This window comes from Acinonyx jubatus, chromosome A1, assembly GCF_027475565.1.
Source record: "Acinonyx jubatus isolate Ajub_Pintada_27869175 chromosome A1, VMU_Ajub_asm_v1.0, whole genome shotgun sequence".
In the NCBI taxonomy this organism is placed as follows: Eukaryota; Metazoa; Chordata; class Mammalia; order Carnivora; family Felidae; genus Acinonyx; species Acinonyx jubatus.
This window is the reverse complement of record NC_069380.1, coordinates 47,541,096-47,564,324: the sequence shown is the minus strand read 5'-3', so window position 1 is coordinate 47,564,324 and position 23,229 is coordinate 47,541,096. Positions and strand designations below refer to the sequence as shown.

Genomic DNA, 23,229 nt, shown 5'->3' with positions numbered 1-23,229 from the left:
ACTTCTTTATTACCTAGTTTCTACTCCCCTTTTAATTTATTACTTGCCTAGCAAGTGAAAAGAAAGTGCCACTCTGTTGTCTTTGAAACATGTGTCTATTGTTTATATGTGCATTAATTTGAATCATTAGCTTTTCCTATCTTGCCACTCTCCTGTGGACTCTAGGTTAGCTAATGACATTGCTCTTATCCTGGTCACCCAGGCTCAGCCATTGGGCTCACCTATCATTCCTCTTTCCTTTATCCACCATTTTCTAACCGGTCACCAAGAACTGACAGATCTACTCCTGAAATGCCTTGGAATTGGTCCTCTTGTGTTCAGATTTAAAGACACTAGTTTGGCTCAGGGAGAATCTGCTTCTTAGGTCATAGCAATTAATGGCTCTCTAATTGATAAGGGCCTTGACTTTAATCACTTCCTCACCAATAAATTTTACTTTCATAAGCCAAGATTTTCGTCAAAAAAAAAAAATCCTGATTTTTTTCTAGGACCTACAAAATGTAGTTCTCCATAGGGAACAAAGTTGATGGTATCTGGACCATTGTCCTCATCTTTTCTGTTCTCATCTCTTCTGCTTTCTCTTCACCACGCACATGGCAGCTTGTCAGTATTCTTCAAGACCTACTTGTTGGTATCCTCCATTAAGTTTGTCCTGATCTCAACCAGAATGAAACACTCTCTCCCTTTAATCCCATAGTACTTTATTATTCTTTTCTTTATCACAAATCATGTTTATGCCTTGTGTAATTATGATTTGCATATATAATAAGTTGAAGAAATTTTTATTATCTTAACAGCTGGCACCAAGTTCCTCCAGAACAAAACTCTCTCGGTATGGGAAATGTGTCCTTAGGAATGCTTGGAGGTGGACTTTAAGCTATAAACCCTGTTCTCACCTCCCAGCCAAAGACTTGTATATAACTGGAACCACAAGGCTTTAAGTAGGGGCAAGCCACTCTTGCATGCACAAAGGGAAGGAATTTATTGTTTTTCTTCTAAATAAAGATGAGCTAGGGATGGGAGCAGAAACCAGAGAAGAGAGGAAGGAGAGAGAAACTGCCAGTAAAATGAGGGATTGCCTGAAGCCAGATGGACCAGTGAGCACCACAGAGGTAGCCCAAGGCATTTTACCAATGCTGAGAACACTAGAAAAAGAGCGCCAAACTCTAGGAGCCTGTAGTAAAAAGGGCTACTAAACCCTCAGATGAGTTTATGTGGTTGTTCTTGATGTGAAAATTGAAGGTGGTGCTGGTTTTAGCATCAGGATTGATGCTAGAGATCTAGGAGGCCCTGAGAACATACACCTCCCAGAAATCCACATACATCTTGACTGGTTGGGGGCTATATTTCCACATGCCATGGAATTGGCAAAGGTTTGAGTCTTTTTTCACCTACCTGAGGGAGATAAATCTTCAAATCCTATACCTCACCAGATTATAAACTTTTTGAGGATGCCCACTTGCTTTGCTATGGTGAACTCACAGAAAATATTTGTTGTTTTATTTTTTGTAATTTTTTAAAAGTTTTATTTATTTGAGTAATCTTTGCACCAACGTGGGGCTTGAACTTGCAGCCCTGAGATCAAGAGCCACATGCTCTTCCGACTGAGCCAGCCAGGTGCCCCTGTTGTTTTATTTTATTGAATCAATAGAGTTAAGATGAAAAATATCTAAATGACAGACTGCCACTAATTTAAACTCTCTTATCTTACTGATTTTCTCAGCAGGGAAAACCTGGTTAAAAAATATCAACAGTACAAATGATATTTAATCATCAATAAATATATGCAAGAGATTTAGTATTTCCATCATGATATATTAAACGTTCTTCATCTTTCTGTAGGAAAGATGTGATGTAGAAAGAGGCATAGACTACTACTCTTATTATTTCCCAGGCATTTAACTGTCCTGAGCTGCTTTTCTCTATTTGTCAGCTGTCAGACTGCCCATGTTGATCCTGCCTACCTTTCTGTGATGATCTTCTAAGTTTACATATGACAATATATAAGCCGTTATTATGCCACCTGTAGTATTTTACAACACACAGCAAGTTTACTAAAACAATACCATACACATTAAGAGACTACCAGTAATAACGAACAATACTTTGATCCTGGGAACCATAGATAGTGCTATACCAATAATGGAGAAAAGTGAAATTGGGAAAGTAATATTGGCATGATGCTCTAAAGCTTGCAAAGCTTTTTGTTTTGTTTTATTTTGTTTTTTTAATCTAATCCTCCTTCTTAGGGGAATATGGATAGGCCAGGATTGTGCATTTGGTGACCCCAAGACTTTAGTTGCATATGAGAACTTCTAGGTGACAGTAGGGCCAATAGCTTAGAAATGTCAGAAACATCAGCTCCATAGAAGCAGGCTAACAGCAAAACTGAGGCTGAAGAGAAAGGGTATTAGCAAAGAGGAATAGTCAACATAGTAAGGAATGGTTCTTGGTGTAAATATGGTATCATGAAACCCAAGGTCAAGAAGGGGCACAGAACATTCTCTTCCCAACTTCTTCAATGAGGACAACATTACTCTGATACCAAAACCAGATAAAGACATCACAAGAAAACTACACAACAAAATCCCTTGCGAATATCAACTCAAGAGCCCATAACAAAATACAAGCAAACTGAATCTAGCAACATATAAAAATAATTATATACCATGACCAAGTGAGATTTAACCCAGGAATGAGGCTGGTTTGACACAGGACTGTCAATCAGTATAATACGTTATATTAATAGACTAAAAGGCAAGACCACGTGATTATCTCAAGAGGTACAGAAAAGGCATTTGACAATTCTAGCATCTTTTCAATGATAAAAACACTCAGCAAACTAAGAATGGAAAGGAATGTCTTTAACACTGAACATCTTGGAACACGAAAACTATGAAGCATCATTTAAAAAAATTAAATCTTAAATGCAAAGATGTCCCATGTTCATGGATTGAAAGACTTAATGTTGGTAAGATAGCAGCATTCCACAAAACGGTAAATAAATTCAATGAAACCCCTACTTAAATTCTAACTGCATTTTATTTTGCAGAAATTGACAAACTGACCTTGCAATTCATTTGAAAATAATCTTGGAAAAAGTCTTGAAAAAAAGAACAAATTTGGAAGACTAACAATGTCCAATTTCAAAATTTACCTCAAAGCTATAAAACCTAGACAGTGTGGTACTAGGGTTAAAGTGTACACATAGAAATGAATGGGGCAGAAGCAAGAGTTGAGAAATAAACCTTTTCATTTATGGTCGGTTGATTTTCACAAGGGTGCCAAGACAATCCAATGAAGAAAAATCTTTTCAGCAAATAATGCTGGGGCCGCTGTATAACCATATGGAGAGAATGAAATTAGACTCCATACACAAAAATTAGCCCAAAATGATCATAGATCTAACTGTAAGAGCTAAATCTATAATGCTTTTAGATGAAAACAGAAGAGTAAATCTTCAAGACCTTAATAAGTTAGTTAAAGCCTTCTTAGATATAATAGCAAACACACGTAATGGCTAAGGAAATATTAAATTGGACTTAATCAAAATTTAAAACTATTATGCTTTAAGGACACAAGAAAGTGAAAAGGCAGGCCACAGATTTGGGAGAAAATATTTGCAAAGCATGTATCTGAGAAGAGTCTTGTATCCTAGAATAAATAGAAATCCCACAACTCAGCGATACAAAGGCAGCCCACATTTAAAATAGGCAACATATTTGAATAGACATTTCTCCAAAGAAGATCTACAAACGGTCTATGAGCACATGAAAAGATGCTCCACTTCGTTAGCCATTAGGGAAATTGCAAAGCAAAACCATGATGAGATACACACGCTGGGATGGCTAAAATGAAGACAACAGACACAATGTTTGATGAGGATGATGAGGGATTATAACTTCCAGTGCTGGTCAAATTACAAAATGGTGTAGTCACTTTGAAAAAAGTTTGAAAAATCCTCAGTATTAAACGTAGACTTACCATATAATCTAGCACTGTTAATTCTGCTCCTAGATATATACCTAGGAGAATATAAAACATGTCCACCAAAAACGTGTACAAATGTTCATAGCAGCATTAGTCATAATAGCTGAAAAGTTCATCAGCTAATGAACAGGTAAGAGAGTGTGCCATATCTCTATAATGGAATATGATTCAGTTGTAAAAAGGAATGAAGTGTTGATATATGCTACAATATGGTTGAACCTTGAAAACTTGATGCTAAATTTAGGAAAGAAGCCAGGCACAAAAGGACCCATTTTGTATGATTCTGTTCCTCCTAAATGTGCAGAATAGGCAAATCTATGGAGATGAAAGTAGTTGAGTTGTCCCCCGGGACTCGGTGGGGGAGGTGGATTATATGGAATTTCCTTTCCGGGTGATGAGAATATTCTGGAACTAGACAGAGGTTGTGGTTCCATAACATTGTGAATATAATGAATGCTGCTGAATCGTACATTTTATAGGTTGAATTTTATCATATGTGAATTACGTCTTTTTTCTTTTTAATTCATGTTAGTTAACATATAGTGTAGTATGGGTTTCAGGAGTAGAATTTAGTGATTCATCACTTACATATAACACCCAGGGCTCATCCCAACAAGTGCCCTCCTTCATGCCCACCACCCATTTAGCTCATCCCCCCATCCTCCTCCCCATGTGTGAATTATATCTTAAAGTGATTAACCAGAAAAGGAAGAATAAGGAAGAGCCTGAAGTTAAGAAGTGTTAAAGATATATTGACATTGAGTCAGGTTTACATTACTCTTGGCAAATCGTTCTGATGGCTCCACATTTGAATTTTGGGAATCTGAAAATCAAAGAGATTAAATGTCTAAAATACCATCACTAATAAATTATAATTTATGATTCATATTTAGATTATCAGGTTACAGTCTATGCTTTTTCTGAAGGAACAGCAACAAAAAATAGTCTTGTTTTCTCTTTTTTTCTTAAAGATAAAAATATGAGCTTAGAATACAAAACTTTAATTTAGAGGTCTGCGTGTTAAAACTCAGATTCAGATTTCACATGTTTTTCTCCATTTTTAAGTAAATGCTCTTTTGTTTTGTTTTCCTTGTTTAACATAAATATTCCACGTAGTGCTGAAAGTAATTCATGAGACATACATTTAAAATTACTCTATAGGATAAAAACTGTATAGTTTTAGTTTGGGAGTTGTGTAATTTGAGTAGAAAACAAGCACCAAATCCTAGGCTATCGTGGCTGAGTTTCCTGGCAGCCAAAGCAGAAAAGTAAATAGGGTGGGGAGTTTTTTAGTCTATTTGATGAAAGAAAAAAATGACTATCAGTGTTGCCAAGCAGATTTGCCTTCATACTAAGTAAAAATTATGACACAGCTCTTTCTACAACCTTATTGGAAAATGGAAGAGTCCTAGCTTGAGGGGCCAGGAACTGGGCATCTGGTTCCAACTCTGCCAATATTTAGCTAGGTGGCTGTGGCATAGTAATTCATTAACTTTCTGAACCTGTCTCCTCACCTTCTGCATGTCTTCCAAATACGAATGTGGGTCACATTAATATATTTTCTTATTTTTTTTCAACATTAATTTGGTGGGGTATTCAAAAACTAAGTGAAATTTTCAGGAAAGGAAGTACAAAACAGGTAAAATATTCCCTCCGTAATTGGGAAGATTTTATTTTTTTCCTCAAATACATGCTGATTCGATGGTAGGAGAAACACCTGTCTGTGGCACCAGACAGCCCTTTTGGCCAACAAAATTCAAGTGGAATACCAATGAAATCTACTTGGTTTTGTTATTTATATATCCCCATACGTGCAATAAAAACTGCTTCCATAATTTATGTAAGCTTAAGTACCAGATAGTTAACTGATATAATTTCAGTGTTAATAAAAGAAATCTCTAGTGTAACATAAACCTGGTTAATGATCAGCATAAAATAGGTGGAGGCCTGTTTTGGTGGTCACTTCAAAAGTTTATTTATGATTTACATTATACTATCTCGTTAGAACTGTATGTTTGAAACATTTTATACAGGTTTTATCTTTTTAAGTTTATTTATTTAAGAGAGAGCGAGAGAGAGAACGCATGCATGAGCCAGGGAGGGGCAGAGAGAGAGAGAGAGAGAGAGAGAGAGAGAGAGAGAATCCCAAGCAAGCTCTGCACTATCGGCACATGGAGCCCAACATGGAGCAAGAAATCTCATGAACCGTGAGATCATGACCTGAGCCAAAATCAGGAGTCAGACGTTTAACCGACTGAGCCACCCAGGCACCCCAAAACATTTTATATATGTCTTGATATTTAAAATACAGAGCTTTATATCCTGCCGTTGCCTGGAGTACATCCATAGGGTTATCTTGTTAGTGAATCTGCCTTACAATAAGACATTCTGATAGAGAAAAACTAAATTCTTTATATAAAATTCTGCCCTCGAGCAGTGTTAGGGTAAGACTCCAGTGTCCACATTTAATAAAGTCCTCACAGGCCTGACTGTGTTACCCAACCTCCTATCCCTTCCTTGTTTGTTTCCTTCCTCCCTCCTCTCATTCCGTCCTCCCTCCCTCCCTCCCTCTCTTCCTCCCTCCCTCCTTCCCTCTCCCCTTCCTTCCTCCCTCCCTTCCTCCCTCCCTTCCTTCCTTCCTCCTTCCCTCTCCCCTCCCTCTCCCTTCCCTTCCTCCCTCTCTGCCTCCCTCTCCCATCCCTTCCTCCCTCTCTCCCTTCCTCCCTCCCTCCCTCCCTTCCTCCCTCCCTTCCTTCCTGCCTCCCTCCCTCCCTCTCCCTCCCTCTTCCTGTCCCCCCTCCCTCCCTTCCTCCCTCTCTCCCTTCCTCCCTCCCTCCCTTCCTCCCTCCTTCCATTCCTTCTTCCCTCCCTTCCTCCCTCCCTCCCTCTCTCCCTCCCTCTCTTCCTCCCTCCCTCCCTCTCTCCCTCCCTCTCTTCCTCCCTCCCTCCCTTCCTTCTTCCCTCCCTTCCTCCCTTCCTTCCTTCCTCCCTCCCCCCTTCACACAGGCACCTGTTGATAGGCCAACTTCAGGAGAGGCATGCATCAGACCATATCTGCATTCTTGACAAGTTTAAAGTTTATCTTTAAGGAAGTAAGTGGAACTTATTTATTTATTTTTAACCTAGCAGGATTCTAGAGGATCTCCAAATCAGATGGGTTCATGGACAATACCCTGAAGATTAATGTAAAGCACTGCCCTTGTAAGGCAATAGGTAACAGTAGGACTTATGGCAACTGGAGAAAACAGGGCCTGCCTTAAAGGCTTTCAGGTTTAAATAATTGCTCCTTTTTATACCTAGCAAGTTTAAGATTCAGATGATCCATTAAGCTACAACTCCTGGCATAAAACAGAGTTTCAACCCTGATGTTTTCTGAAGAAATTCTGCGGAAAGTTCATTGGAATATTTCAGTACATTATGTGTCTTCTATTCAGTGTCCAGTGTAATTCAGAAATCCACACTTGTTTCAGCCGATGTTATGAATTGATTTGATGGGGTAAAGTGTTTGCAATGCATACAGCATTTCCCCAAAGTAACTTTTTAAATTTTTTTTAACGTTTATGTATTTTTGAGAGAGACAGATAGTGAGGGAGGGAAAGAGAGAGAAGCAGACAAGGAATCTGAAGCAGTCTCCAGGCTCTGAGCTGTCAGCACAGAGCCCAACGTTTGGCTGGAACTCTAGGAACTGTGAGATCGTGACCTGATCTGAGGTCAGATGCTTAACTGACTGAGCCACCCAGGTGCCCCACCCCACCCCACAGTAGCTATTTTGAATAGATACTGCCCTGTGAAATGGATCTCTTTTGTTAACAAACAATCCCCTCTCAGCTTGTAATCTAAATTCATCCTAAATTTGATGATAAAACCAACCACAGCTAATGCCATTGACTGGTTCCTTTTTTTTCTGTTTTATCTTTAAGCCTTTTGTTACTGCAACTTATGATCTTAACTTGCTAAAATGTGATGAATCAAAAAAAGAGCAGAAATATAAGCCCATAACAGTTTTGAGTATTTTAATGGTCTAGCAAGTGATGAAAAAGACTTAGTAACAGCTGTTATATTTAAGTAAAAATCATGATATACTGAGTCTATCCACAAACCCACCTCCCAGAAAACCTCATTCATAAATTTATTATCTGTAATTAGGAGACTTTATTTATTAACATAAAACAATAATTAGAACTACATTTTGGGCATATTCTGTTCATATGAAAAAAAGTGCCAAGTTCTAGTTGAGTATATGCTAAGATTAAGCTTGTTGACATATTTTAGCAAATGTATTACTCTTGCTTTATACATTTTGTGAAAATGGATTTATTTTTATTGAATCCAGATTTGAACATGAAGCGGTATAATGCCTTAGTCACAGCTTCTGGAAAGGTTGGCAACTACTAATCTTACAATTTCAATCTGTTATCAAAAGTAGTTTTCCGTAGGAATCTGCAGGCAGCAATGAAAGAGGAACTTCATGCTGGTGAATCTGCACTGCCTTGGGATGTAGCTTCTAGGGAATAGATAGTGAGTGTATCTAAATAGCACCTTTTCCCCAATTAATATCCTAGAAAAACACTGATTTGGTTTGATAGCAGCTAGACAGAATCTGTTACAGTATGGAAGGACAGATACAAAGATTCCTGCTCCTGAGAGCCATCTAGTGGCTGAGAGAAAGCCTGCAAAAAAAAAATGTGAATATCTGGCTTGTCCAAGTGAACAGAAGCTCTATTACTAAGATTTATGTAATGTCTGGTTAACTGAAAGTCTCATCAACTTCTTTTTTGGCTTATGGCCTCGATATTTCATTCCCAGTGTAGAGTTTGATTTACTAACAAGGGAGTGGTTCGTTCTTACTTGTATTCTGTGGCAGAAGCTAATTCACAATCCCAGTAAGTAATATTTAATGCCCCATTCAAAATAATTTTAAAATAAACTTCCGAAAATGGCATAAAATGTATTTTTAAAACTGAATGTTCTCCCTTCCCTTAAGGTAACTCTATCAGTGCAGCCAACTCAAAATCATTTTTGGTACAATTGTAAATAAACTGGAATGTCAAGGAAAACACTAGTTCTGTGGCCTTGGTGGTCAAGGGAGACATAATCACATACCACTGCCAGGCTCAGCCTTCGAAAAACATCTCCCTGGAAATAAATATTTTTTCCACAACAACTTAGGAAAGTATTTTCTTAGGTAGATTAACAGTAAGTAATTCTAGTGAATACCTCTACTGGCAGTATTTATAAAGCTGTTTACCTTAAAATTCTCAAGAGAAAAGTATATGTCTTACTACAGCAGAGTACATTTAAGAATGCTTTTATGTGCTGTTGTTTTCTATAATTGGGCTAGAGGGAAAATTTAATTGATACAGATTATTTTGTTGCATTTTCACATTTTATCCCAGGCTGGTTTATGTTACCTGTATCTATCCGAGTCCGAAGAAGGTAATCATTAAGATTGGGTTCTAGAGTCACCCACTTGGGTTCAATTCCTAGTGTGGCCACCTACTTTGTTTTGGCCTTGGCCTTCTCTATGCCTCCGTTTCCTTACCTTTAAACGAGGGGTAGTAATAATATCGACCTCACAAAGTTGCTCTGAAGCTTAAAGCCTTTAGAGCGGCGCCTGGAGCATGGTAAGCCTTCTGTAAATGTCAGCTATCGTTGTTATCCACAGCCATGCTCCTTGGAGGTCTGTTGAGACTGAACCTGTGAACTTGCTAAAGCACCTTCTATGCCACTGTTTTCTGTTCTTGTTTTAAAATTTGGGATGCATGTGTCCTCTTTCTTTTTTCAGCCTTAAAAGAATGTCCTGGCTTTCTTTTCTTTTCTTTTTTTCTTTTTTCTTTTTTTTTCCAAACACCTATAGAAACTTCAATTTCAGTGAAGGGCACCTCATCACACTAAGGTCACACGTGACAAATGGTCTTTTATTACCTGCTGATTACAGTTAACCTTAATTTCTTTCATGGCAGGCACGCGGTGCCTTCTATTTAAATAGAGCTGTTCCTGGATGTGACTTTTCGAGCCTCTCTGGGTTTAATTCTAATTTAACTTGCCATTCCAAGTGGGACTGTTGTGCAACCAAAGTCATGATTCACTCATTTGTTCTCTGTAGATCTAATTATTACAACGCAGTGCCTGTGAGGCCCCCTCAGGCGCTCATTCACTACTCCAAATGGTCTAACCTTCTGGGGAAGGGAGTGGGCCTTTAGTTATTGTTCTTTTGAACTGTGCAGATGCCTGGGAACACACTGGCAACCGTTTTACCTCTACCATTTTCATCATACCAAGCTTATTACTAAGGATTATTGGAAGAATCCTGTGCTGGCGTAGGCTGCGGTGTATTTGCGCATTTCCATTCTTGAGAACAAGACCAACTTTCGAAGCACAGGACCAATTTGCATGTGTTTGGGCATATCTTAAGGGCCTTCTCAACAAAGGGCACGTCGCTCAGAAAGCGTAGAAAGGGCAGAATAGAAACACCCAAAGCATAACTACAGCTGTTCTGTTACCAGATGCCCCTGCTGGTGAGCCTCAGAGTAGGACAGGACAGGACGCTACTGCTGAGGAGGAAGGTCACTGTTCACCCTCCCGTGTTCAATACATGCTCACCAGCATCAAAAGGAAGATTTTTATTTCATTCACCAACATGTTCCGGGCGGTCTCAGTGTGCTTCCACTGAGAATTTTAATTGTAAGGAATGCTTTAGAATGCTGCCATTCTCTTGACTTAGAGCAAAGAACTGAGAGCCCTACGTACCTGCGGTTTTAATGGTTACCCAGACCATTAAGTTTAGGGAAATGAGAATAAGAATAAAGAATTGAATGACCATTAACCAAAGACTTGAAATAAAAGAATCCTAGTTAGGATTAATTAGCCAAGTAAGGATTAATTGATTGATTATTTTAATTTAAAAATTAGGAATACCTGACTTAATGCACTCATTCATTCATTCATTCATTCATTCAATTTAGGAAACATTTCTTGAATGCTCATAGTGTCCTAAGCTCTAGAGATGCTTGGCACCAGTGCCTTGACTGTCCCATTTCCTGCCACGAACTTGGCTTGGCCCAACCCCCAGTCTCTGGTTATCTTCCCCCTCCAGTGTCTGCCATCTGTGGGTTTGTGCATGAGCCCCAGCAGAGCAGCGGTCCTGCATGGAGTGGGACTGTCCTCACGTCTTCCTGCGTTCTTGAAGTCGTTTTGCTCTTTTGATCCCTGTCTACTCCAGCCCCACTTCTTATTTTTCCACAAAGAGATCCAGCAAGTGGTTCTGAAAGGCACAGCCTAGCCAAAGGTTCTTCAGAATCTTCGGAGGATGCCTCTGCCATTTGAAAAGGGGAGCCAGGAGAAATTTTCCCCACTGGATATCGTTTCCAAGCCAGCTCAGCCTGGTGCAGCTCTTCATTCTACATACTTTTTAGAAAATTCTTTCTTTTTTTTTTTTAATGTTTATTTCTGAGACAGAGATCATGAGTGGGGGAGGAGCAGAGAGAGAGGGAGACACGGAATCTGAAGCAGGCTCCAGGCTCTGAGCTGTCAGCACAGAGCCCCACGCGACATGGGGCTCGAATTCGAAAACTGTGAGATCATGACCTGAGCCGAAGTCGGTCGCTCAACCAACTGAGCCACCCAGGCGCCCTGAAAATTATTTCTTATTTTCATGGCATAGATACCTTTAGGGGGTGGTTCTTCATAATGGACTACAACAGGCCATTTCCTAAACGAGGAAAAACCAGGGGGTGAAGTTTTTAGCATTAGTGCCGTCCACCTAACATGTCTTCATTTTGGTTTAAATTCAGGACTCTTGGTGTAGTAATATCATGCCATTCTGTGGCCTCTGCTTTCCTTACCCACCTGCCACATAGTTCATGATTGACAGGATTGGAGAGCAGCATGACACCATTGGTCCCTTAAAGACATGCTTGGTAGTTACCTGGTTTTAATTTCAGATCTATTTTTTTACTTCTCTCTGCATACATGAATACATCGCGAGATAAATAGCTAAAATAAACTGCGGGCATAACGATATATGTGTGTGGTTATGCATAGGTACATTTACCCTGGTGCTTATGAGTGTGTAGCAAGTATAACTTTAAGTTATAATTTGAAGGAAACAGATACCATATCATTTTCTCTTGATTTAAAAGACGTCAAATGTATCACAACACAGAAGTTTCTGTTTTTGAGGTCCCCGGTGCCAAGATCCATATTTATTTTCATGACCTGATATCCAAGAAATGAATTACTGTTGCCCTGTCATCACACATACCATTTTGTTCATCAGAATCGCACCTTATGCCAGAGCGTACCTTGGCAGGAGTGACCGAAGCTGTTCTTTCATGGACAGGCCAGTCACACTATTTTGACTCTTTTCACAATAGGCTCCAGTCACCACAACTGAGTCGGTTGTGTGGAAAACCACAAATCCACACTGATTCATGGGAAAGCTGGAAAAAGTGGCTAAGCCACCCCATATTTTCTTTCTTCTAATAAAGATCTTGCATAAAACTTTTTAAGACACAAGTAGATAAACACCACTTATATTTTGTCTTAGCTACTAATAGAAAGCTTTGGCTGCTGAATCTGTTATTTGTAAAAGGGAGAAGACACATCGAAAACTTAAAAGGCAATTACCATAGAAGGAAACATTGGGGAGCAATGTTACAGTGAAATACTAGAAACAATTTGGGGGTGCTTGGGTGACTCAGTTGGTTAAGCAATCCATTCTTGATTTCAGCTCAGGTCGTGATCTCATGGTTCATGTGTTTGAGCCCTGCATCAGGCTCTGCGTTGACAGTGGGGAGACTGCTTAGGATTCTCTCTCTCCCTCTGTCTCTGCCCCTCCCCCCTCATTCTCTCTCTCTCTGTTAAATAAATAAACTTCAAAAAATAATCTAAATGTCCATCCCTTAGGAAATAGATTTTAAGACTCTGGGATAAATATTCACTGGACCATATTTCATCTAAGTCATGTGTCAACCACTGGACCCAAGTGCAACCCACTGTTTTGTAAATAAAGTTTTATTGGAACATTAGCCATGCTCTCTTGTTTATGTATTGTCTATAGCTACTTTCATGCTACAAGTGCAGAGTTGATTTGTTAAATGTGTGCCGTATGGCTCTCAAAGTCAAAACAAAATATTTACCGTCTAACCGTTTACTGAAAAATCTTACCAACCCCTGAAATAAGTTTAAAATACCACATATTGTAAAATGCACCATTACTTACGTACCGCTAACAAAGAAAAAAATTATGCCAGTTAAACTATGACAAGCTATCAAATTGTAAGAAGCTACTGATTTTAGAGACATTAAACTATAAAAAGAAGGGGTGCCTGGGTGGCTCAGTCAGTTGAACGTCCGACTTCAGCTCAGGTCATGATCTCACGGTTTGTGAGCTTGAGCCCTGCATGGAGCTCTGTACTGACAGCTCGGAGCCTGGAGCCTGCTTCGGATTCTGTGTCTCCTTCTATCTCTGCCCCTCCCCCCACTTGTGCTCTGTCTCTCAAAAATAAATGAATGTAAAAAAAAATTTTTTTTAATTAAAAAAATTTTTTAAATATAAAAGGAAGATATCTTAGACTAGAGGCGTGGTGGTATGTAACACTACAAGTATAAACTCCAATGTTGGCATCAGCGTGGATAATCTCAAATGCTTCATGTTGAGTGAAGAAAAGGCAAGTGTAGAGCACTTTGCAAAATGATGTGAACAACATGATATTTACACGGCTCTTAAAAAACCAAGCAACATTATGAATTTCTATGACTGTAGATATGTATAGGTAAGGATCATTTGGAAGAATTGGAAGAATTCCGAGAAAACTCGTAGCAGAAGTTTGCACAGAGAGGAAGCGGATGGAAGACAAAGGCGGGGTCAGTCTTCATCTGTGATCTTCTTAGGTAAAGCTTCAACTTCACTTCAAAGAACTCTTGCTCACAGTCATTCAGCTTTTTAAAAAGAGGTGATTTACTAATAAAAATGAATTTTAAAAAGCGTCAAGACACGAAAAAGCTGGAAGAAAATATTAACAGTGTTAAATTTTGTGTGATAGAAATACGGATGATTGCTTTTGTGTTGTATTTCATAATAATAGTAAAGAACTCCATGGATAACTAAAGATGATTAGTCATATTCTTCATTTCTACCTCAAGCAAAAGAGATTAAGGTTTGAAGAAGTACATGTTAATCAATTACCTGACGTTACAAACTAATCCTGTTTTTCTACTGTGGCATGAAGATTAAACAACGTGCAAGTCAGGGCCAAATTTCATAGTTAAAACTTTTTCTCATAATGGTGGTACAGCTAATCTTTAAATACAATGTACTTTATTCCTCACCATGAAAAACCACCAACTGGAAAAGTTAAATGTCAGGTGCATGTTAGTGAACAGAAATAGCTCGTCGTGAGTCATGTTATTGACGTACTGATGTCATTTCTTTCAGCCTGACCTCACTTGTTTTGAAATGTACCTTGTGATTTTACACAATTTTATATGTTTTCACGTGCAATTCAGACCCTTGTGTTACTTATTAAATGCATTCATTTTGTCTGTCTATAGCAGGGCTTCCAAAAATATTGTCTGTGAGTGTCATTCAGAAGTTCCAGATTGTTTCTTTTGATAACAAGGATCCCTACCACTGCTTTCTTTTACTCCGTTTTTGTTTTGGTCTTGTTGTTTTAGCATAGCTTTCTCTCTAGAGGAGCGTTTCGTCAGAAGTAGGTCAAGCTGCCTGTCTTCGAGATTAAGAAATAAAATATGTCCAAGCGAGTGACAGTGGGAAGTGGGGACCTGGGGACTCGAGTTTATATGAAGCTATAGACCATGAGACGGAGGTCTCGTGCCACTAGAACAAACCAGAGTGCTGTGTGTTTCTCACCACTTAACTCTGGTTTTTCTTTTTCCAGTTCAATTTCACCATTTAGTATTGAGAGCACAAGACGCCAGAGACGGTCTGAATCCCCAGACTCCAGAAAACGGCGTATCCACAGATGTGACTTTGAAGGATGCAACAAAGTATACACAAAAAGTTCTCACCTGAAGGCTCACCGAAGGACACATACAGGTACTGTGTTACAGGGCTTCTCACTGGGGTGGAGGGGGGGGGGTTCAGTGAAAATCCTGAGGGGGCCACTGCTTGCTTCCGGGGTTGTGAGCCTGCTGGAATGCTGTGTTGCTTGTTACCCAGCCATCTCAAATTGGCTTCCTTTCTGAGTGGAATGATCCCCTCTCTCAGCTGAAAAAGGTTTAAGTCTTAGTGAACTTTAGCAACCAGTGAAGTAAGTCTTCTGTGTCTTAAGGAGGTTTACGATGGTATGACACAGGGATCTAGCCTTCTTCTATGATCAGTGTTGCCACTTAATCACTGTCTAGTTTAGTGGGTTTTAAAATATCCTCAAAGCACATTGAAGAACAAGCTGAACAAAATTGTTCTGTTTTCTTAAAGTTAGCATTTTAACCACCACTTAGATCACGCTTTTCTCCCCCCAGTCTCGTCCCCCAGATAACCCAATAAGTAAACCAAAAAAATAAAATAAATCGACGTACACATAGCACTGTAAAGAGTTTAAAAAATATTTCCACATGATTCCATTTCATCTCACTGGCATTGTAGATATAGAGAGAGGAATTTTAGGAAATTGAGACCACATGTGATTTACTGACTTTGTCACCATCCACTCATCCACACACCCACCCATCCCCCAGCTGTCGCCCTCTCCAGCCGTCCATGTATTGATCCACCCACCCCTTCCATCCTCTGCCTTGTGTGTCCCTTAGCTGGCATCCCCTGGCTTCCTTGGCTCCTGAATCCTGTTGGGAGCCACCAGTGGAAGGCGGAAAGCTCTGGGAAGAGACTGGAGGTATAAGGAGGGCCCCACAGTTACACTACCATTTCTCGGAAAAGTGGTGACTAGAATGTGTGAAGCTCAAAGAAGCAGGTGGAAGAGGGAAACCCATTCACGCACATTCCTGGCAATTCCTGGTAGCAACATTCTACATGTGGAGTAAGGGGAGTCCAGTGACTCTCCTCAACAGGAATCAGACACCAGCACCTGCCTCTAGCTGGAAACTTCAAGTGTAACAGACTCCCATTGGGCTGTGTGAATAGTATTGCCATCTCAAATATATTAAAATAACCACACTATGAAAACCGTTTCCCAGCTGAGGTAGCAAGATCGTTTAAGCCAGCATTCTTTGCCATTTATTTACTCATGGTTTCCAAAGGTACTTTACAGAATCTGCTCCATGACTCTGCAAACACTGAGACTGGGCATCGTGTGTGTGTCTGTGTGTCTGTGTGTGTGTGATGAAGTTATGGCATAGGAGGCTGGCCTGAGGTCAAAAAAGCATTGTAGAATCTGAAGCTTACTTTTGCTCATCTAACATATAACATATACTTTTAATACTTCCAATAATTCAGCATATTTTGCATACTTCTCCTCATCTTTCATCCCTGTTCCCAATCCTTTTCCTTTTTGTACTTAATTCCAGATTCTTGCCTCTCCATTGATTCCGAGCTTCCCCAGGAGAGGTTTTTATTTCATTTCTTAGACATTATTTTTGAATCAGTTTCTTTACCATTTAGGCAAAGAATGAATATAAAAACATGAAAATCAAATAAGCATGTTCCATCCTGTCCGTGGATAATGAACATAAATCATAGTCGTTAAGTATGATCAGGTCATAATACTGAGTTTTAAAGGGAGCATTTCTATTATTAAAAAAAAAAAGAAGGATCTATCTACAGTAAACCACGATATATTTCAAGTTACTTCTATTTTCCTTGCGCATACTGAAATACATATTAACGTCATTTGTACACAGACGTCTCTATTCCATTTATCCGAATGATGAACAGTGAACGAGAGGAAATGGTTTAATTAGGTGCTATTAAAGGATCTAACTTCATGGCATTAAGGGATTTGACATAGACTATGAAGGTAGGGGAGACATGATGTATAGTTCAAAGCATTATAAACTTTGAATGTTGAAGCAGAATTAATTAGCTTGGGTTATTAATAAGATGAAATCATAGACTCCTAGGGTCCAAATGGACCTTGTATGCCACAGAGTCTACTTTGTTCCCTAACTAGGGGAATCCCTTGGGTGTCATCTCTTACAAAGAACAAGTCATTCTGATGCAGTTTTCTGCACACGCACACATCTTTTCTTTTATTGGATCGTCACAACACCAGGTGGTTGCAGCTGTCGTTACCTCCTTTGTATAATGGTGTCTCCTGGTCAAGTATTGTTCCCGTAGCAGTGGTTTTTAGTAACCTCCAAGTGGCAGACGGTTGATTCTTCTGCAAGACAAGTTGGGTGACATTTCTGAGGACCAAGTCCTCCCCTCATACGGTATTGAATTGCCTGTTATGACACTGTTCGGCTCTCAGTACTTTCGGGTTAAATGGAATAGCTCCAATTATCATGCTCTCATTTCCGCTTCCTGGCCCTGGTGCCCCTCGAAACCCCATCATCAACGACTTGCATCTTCATTTCTCCAAACCAGGTGTCCTCAGTCATCTTAGCCACGTCTTTCTAGCTGTATTCCAACATGTCACTGTGTCTTTTAAAATTTTCACACCACAAATTGAGGAAAGAGGTTTTAAAATGCAACAATTGTATTGTCTTCTAGCAATTGACTCTCTTTCTTAAGTCAGCTAAATCAAAATGTGCTGAACACTACATCTTGCCCATCCCTTGTACCTATAACTGGTTTCTTTTAAAACCTAAACATTCAGGGGCTCAGTCAGTTAAGCATCCGACTTTGGTTCAGGTCATGATCTCACAGTTCATGAGTTTGAGCCCCACATCGGACTCTGTGCTGACAGCTCAGAGCCTGGAGCCTGCTTCGGATTCTGTGTTTCCCTCTCTCTCTGCCCCTCCCCCGCTCACACTCTGTCTCTCTTGCTCACAAAAATAAATAAAAAAATTAAGAATGTTTTTTTAAACCTGAACATTCAATGTTGTGTTTGTAGTTAGACCTCTCCCTCAAGGGATGGCTCCCTTGGGAGTAGTGCATTTCCTCTCCCTGGACACTTTTCACTGCGGGCTGGCTGATCTCTTGTAGGAGATACAGGCCAGAATTGGTATTCTGAGGGCTGCACCTGCCCTTCCAAGTCTGGGAAATAATTATTGTATATCCATTTGATATTGGGGCCCATTCTCCCAATAAGTTGAAATGACATTGAACTGTCTCCCTGCCCGCCTTGCATTTAGTATTTTAGTTCTGTCCTTCAGCTTCTCCATATCTGCCAGGTATTAAGTAGGACAGGTTCAAGGACAAAGCCCTGAGATGTGATCTCAGAGACTTTCGTCCAAGTGGGTCTTAATTCATTAACGAATAGCTAAACATCCACCTAATCGTCCTACCTCCAACCCATCTTTCTTGGTCTCACAGCTACATCAGAATGTCCTTGTGAAATCCCTGCTCCAAACCAAGGCATCCCAAATCCATTCATCGACTTCACAAGGAGATTCTTACTCTGCGAGACATAGCCTCCTAAATTAGCAAATAATAGTACTTCTAAAAAGAAAGAATGGGATTTGGTTGATTTACTGCCACTTGGTTCAGAGGGAGCCCATACTTGTTTCTGATTTATAATTCTATGCGAGATTTCTCAACTTTGCGTTCAAGATGAAATCAACACTAGCTGTATAGGGATTGAGGTTGGCTTGCTTTGCTTTTAACAAATATCTTAGCCTTACCTTTGCTCCAGGCACATTGAGTAAGTTATTTGTGTGTGACCAATCACAATGAGTGTAGCGTGTGGGATTATAACATGACTTATAAGATCTACGCACGCTATAGGAGGTGAGCAAGTAGCCATGAGAAATTTTCTTTGATAAAGTCACATTAATTTTACCTTTAACACTTGATCTTTTGTGCATTATTAGCACATGACCAGTCATCTATTTAGGACTCACGCAGTAAATTGAACACATTGGTAGAAAAGAGGAACATTTTCTAGATAATAGCAATTTAGAGTAAAAAGAGAAATTCTACAGAATGCCTTTTTAAATTTAAAAATGATGTAAGTATATTGTCATGACTGTGCAGTTTAGATAATAACATAAATACTTGCCCGAACATTTTTAAATGCCTTTACTAACACTCGCCTGTGGTAAATTGTTTAAGGCACAGTAAAAAGGAGGAAAAAACTGTATCTCAGCAATCCTATACAGCAATCCTGTCAGCAGGTACATTGTTCCCTTTCACTGGTATAGATTGTGTCTCCTCTACGTGAAGCAGTGGACAGTGTATTTAAAATGAATGTGCAGTATAATGAAATTAATGGCCATCTAAGCCTTTGTTATACATAACTAGCATGTTGCTATGATTTTCCCTCAGGTCAAGAATTTTATTACTTATTAAATGATCTAAATATAAGTTTTAGAGGGAAATAGTCTTACAAATCTGGAATTGCTATTTACAATTCTCTTATTTTCTAAATATATCTATCATAGTGTTTTCGAAAATGCAGTACAAGAAACATTCAGGCATCAGTGATTCCTTCAGCCACTAGATGGTGCACTACAACCAGCTGTTGGGTCTACTCTAAAAGGGTCTGAGGGTCCCCTGGAACCCTCTGGTGGTGTGTGGAACATGACGTCATTATCACTGTTCTGCAGAATATTGCAATTTACTTATGAACAAAGGAAAGAAAATGTAAAGATACTTTTTAAGCCAGACTTTTTAAAAAGTAATTTTAGCATATAAAAATGCTCAGTTTCAGATGAATCTGGGAATACTTTATACTCCAGCTCGATATCCTACTCTCCAGTAAGTCCGTGAGCCTCATTTAGCCGTGTTGTCCAATATTCATTTAATTCATATGAAAACTATCTGCCTGAATTTTAATCATCAGTAAATGTAAAGCAATCACATTTCTTATCTATCTGGCTTTATCAGAAGTAACTCATGTCTGAATTTTACACATCAAAGAAATTAACTTACATGGATGCTTTAAAATTATTAACCAATTGCGATTTAAGTCTATAAAATGTGTCCTTCCCTACCTCCACAGATGAAGGCAATGATACATTATTTACCTCTTCCCTTGAGGGATGATGCTTTTGTAATTAATATCATTCTATAATTAACATCAGATAATGATTGTGCATTTGGAGAACACACATGTGTGCATGCACACACATTCAGACACAACATCTATGCTAAATGCTTGCAGATTCCATGCTTTTTCACCTTTCTTACTTGCCTCATCACTTTTCACTGCTATTCCCACATTTCTTGCTTCTAATTTGACATCGGGTTTAACTGCGTGAGATTTCGAAATGGGTTCATGATATTCCTACAAAGACATTCGTGAGTTTTGTGACAGCTGTGCACTTGAGTGGCCTTTTGTTCAGAGGTCTTGTAGTTGCCAGATCAGGTAGTGGGGTGCTGCTTAGAGTTTCACATCTATCTTCATTAATTAAATAACTCATTCGTATAAAGCTCTGTGTCAGGTCTGCTGTCTAGATTTGTTGTTAGATAAAGCATAGGGTTTAGTGATGCCAAGATCATTAATCACTGAAGAGCTAACCAACATTTTTCAGGCACAAATCCTTTCCCAACAAGTTGTTGGTAAGTCTCAGGCAAACAGCTCACAAGTATGAGCACATTGGTACTTGCTGAGAAATAGGAAACTATAATAGAAATAGAACTAAACTGAAGTCAGGAGACAACAGTCTGAATCTGTCCTTCGCCCCTAACTGAGAGATTCACTTCACTCTGTGAGTCTCAGGTTTTCTGTTTCATTTTTGTCTCTGACCATAAACATAGCCCATTGTTGCATAATTACCATAGGGGGCATTATTTTTATATCCCCGGTAAATACAGTGACTAACACATCTCAAGGGCTGAAGAATTATTTGTTGAATTGAAATTGTGTACGTATGAATATTGACGTGGGTATATGTTGTTATTGTAATCATAGGTTCAAGGCTAAAAAGTGTGCATCATTTAGTATACAGTCATCATAAGCAGCTATAATAATGTCATCTCTGTACTTCAGACTCTCCTAATTTAAAAATTTTGTGATTCAGAAAAAGTTCAGTGAAAGCTGTTACTTAATAAGTCCTCTTTATCATCATTTTGATAAAATGATAATGTAAATAATCCTATAAGGAATATATATATAATACTTAGTAAAACATAGTTTTTCATTTGTAACTATGTCAAGAAGCATATGTACAAAAAGCATATGTACGAAACAGATTCAACATGACCCATGTTTATTGAGCATTTTCCACGTCTAAGGCATTATAGATTTTTATCTTGAAAAAGGCAGGAGGAGGCATAAGCCCCCATCTTCAATGAACTTGCCCTTAAGTGTACTAGATAAGAGTTGCATGGATAGTCATAACAGAGGTCAAGTGTGCAAAGCCCTATAAAAGGTCCAAGCAAAAGGACAATAGAACGCAATAGGAGCTGTCTATGATGGCCAGGGAGTTTGGGGACACCTTTGTACTCGGACATAAGGCCCTTCTCCTCTGACTCCTGTTAAACCTCGTTTGCTTGACCCTAATCCCAATCTCCCCCTTTCCTCAGGCAAACAAAGGAATAGCTCTCCAACTGTGCTCAGTGTGTGGAGCTCATTCACACATTTCCTCCTACCTGAAATGGCCTGCCTGAGGGGCCTCCTTTCTTCCTGCTTTGGTAGAAATGCTATTAATTTTTCAACGCTTATCTCAGTGTCCCCTTGTCTGTTAAGCCATCTGACTACCCTCCTTCCCTAGGCAGGTAGAACCTTCCATGACCCTAGAGCGCTGGGGCATCTCTGTGTCACACAGAAAGGAGGGTATGTGGGAAACACTGTGGCAGTAGAAACAACAGGGCCTGGCATCTGATTGGACAGGAGGGGAGGGAGAGGGAGGCTTTGAAGACCGCCAGCGTGTGTGGTTAGGAGGGGAAAATGCTATGAACAGACATGGAGACCACAGATGGGAGAGAGCTGGCATTTCCTGAGGACCTGCCAGATCCCAGGCACTGTGCTCAGCTCTAGGAGTAGTGCCTTCCCTATTCCCTATTCTAATTGTATCTCTAAATACCCTGAAAGGTGAGAGTACTTACCCACTATCAGCAGTGGCTGAGCAGTGGAGCTGGGATTCAAACACCAGTTTCTCTAGAACCTGTGCTGTTGTCACGACACCCTCTCTCAGGCAGGTTTGCTAATAACCTGCCAGCCTCACCACTCAAGCCACATTCTCATGCATGTCTGGCCAGCACTACCTGGGTACCTGTTTAGTGACTGTCATTCAGGTGCTTTGAAGTAATAAGATAACACGTGACTTCATATTTTTAAAGCTTTTCATTAATGTGAACTGGTCATTCTTCGGAGTCTATTAAAATGTTACTTTGTTAGAAAGCCAATGAGAAGGCAGGACCAGAAGCATTAATAAATAAATAGGCAGCTTCTGAGTACTTGTGCAGTGCGTAGCACTGTGCACCGTAACGGGTACGCTGTGAAGATGTGGACGGCAAGGAGTTTTAAGTGTGGTGGGGGAGACAGCCATGTCTGCAAATATCTGCTGGTGTGAAGCAGGATAGGAAAGCCTTGAAGTGAGCTTGATACAAGTTTCCGCAGCAGCACAGCCAGGGTGATGGGTCCTGATGGCACGGGTGTGGTGAAAACCACCTACCCCAGCGAGCAGGCATTCAAGTGCCGTCTGTAAAAAGGAACTGGAATAATCTGGATGGATAACAAAGTGCTGTGAAAATTGTACTTGTTTTCATTTATGGAGGACTTACTCTAACCTGTCCTGGAGAGTTACCATGTGGAAGCATGCTGAACCTGATCATCTGAATATGAATCAGATTAATGATCTGAACGCGGGTACCAGTGCTGTACTTACTGTATTTAGGCATCTTATGACCACGCTCTGCATTTTTCTTCTTTTACTTTTGGGTTTATTTTTTATTTTTATTATTTTTTTTAATGTTTATTTACTTTTGAGACAGAGAGAGACAGAGCATGAACGAGGGAGGGTCAGAGAGAGAGGGAGACACAGAATCTGAAGCAGGCTCCAGGCTCTGAGCCTTCAGCACAGAGCCCGATGCGGGGCTCGAACTCACGGACCGTGAGATCATGACCTGAGCTGAAGTCGGATGCTTAACCGACTGAGCCACCCAGGCGCCCCTACTTTTGGGTTTATTTTATCCAGATACCAATGAAAACTGTGTTGTAGGCAGGAGTGGGATAATAATTTTCCCAGCCCTTGTACTTTCTTGTGTTCTATCGA

General features: G+C 39.7%; 1 protein-coding gene across 12 annotated transcripts in view; it reads left to right on the top strand.

Moving 5' to 3' along the window:
• The window catches only part of KLF12 (KLF transcription factor 12), a 436,782-nt gene that overhangs the window by 394,062 nt on the left and 19,491 nt on the right, over positions 1 to 23,229 (top strand). For all 12 annotated transcript variants that reach the window (XM_053216467.1, XM_027064992.2, XM_053216430.1 and 9 more), the window contains one exon: positions 14,892 to 15,049. In XM_053216467.1, the coding sequence (XP_053072442.1) occupies positions 14,892 to 15,049 (158 nt within the window). The remainder of the gene's footprint in view (positions 1 to 14,891; positions 15,050 to 23,229) is intronic.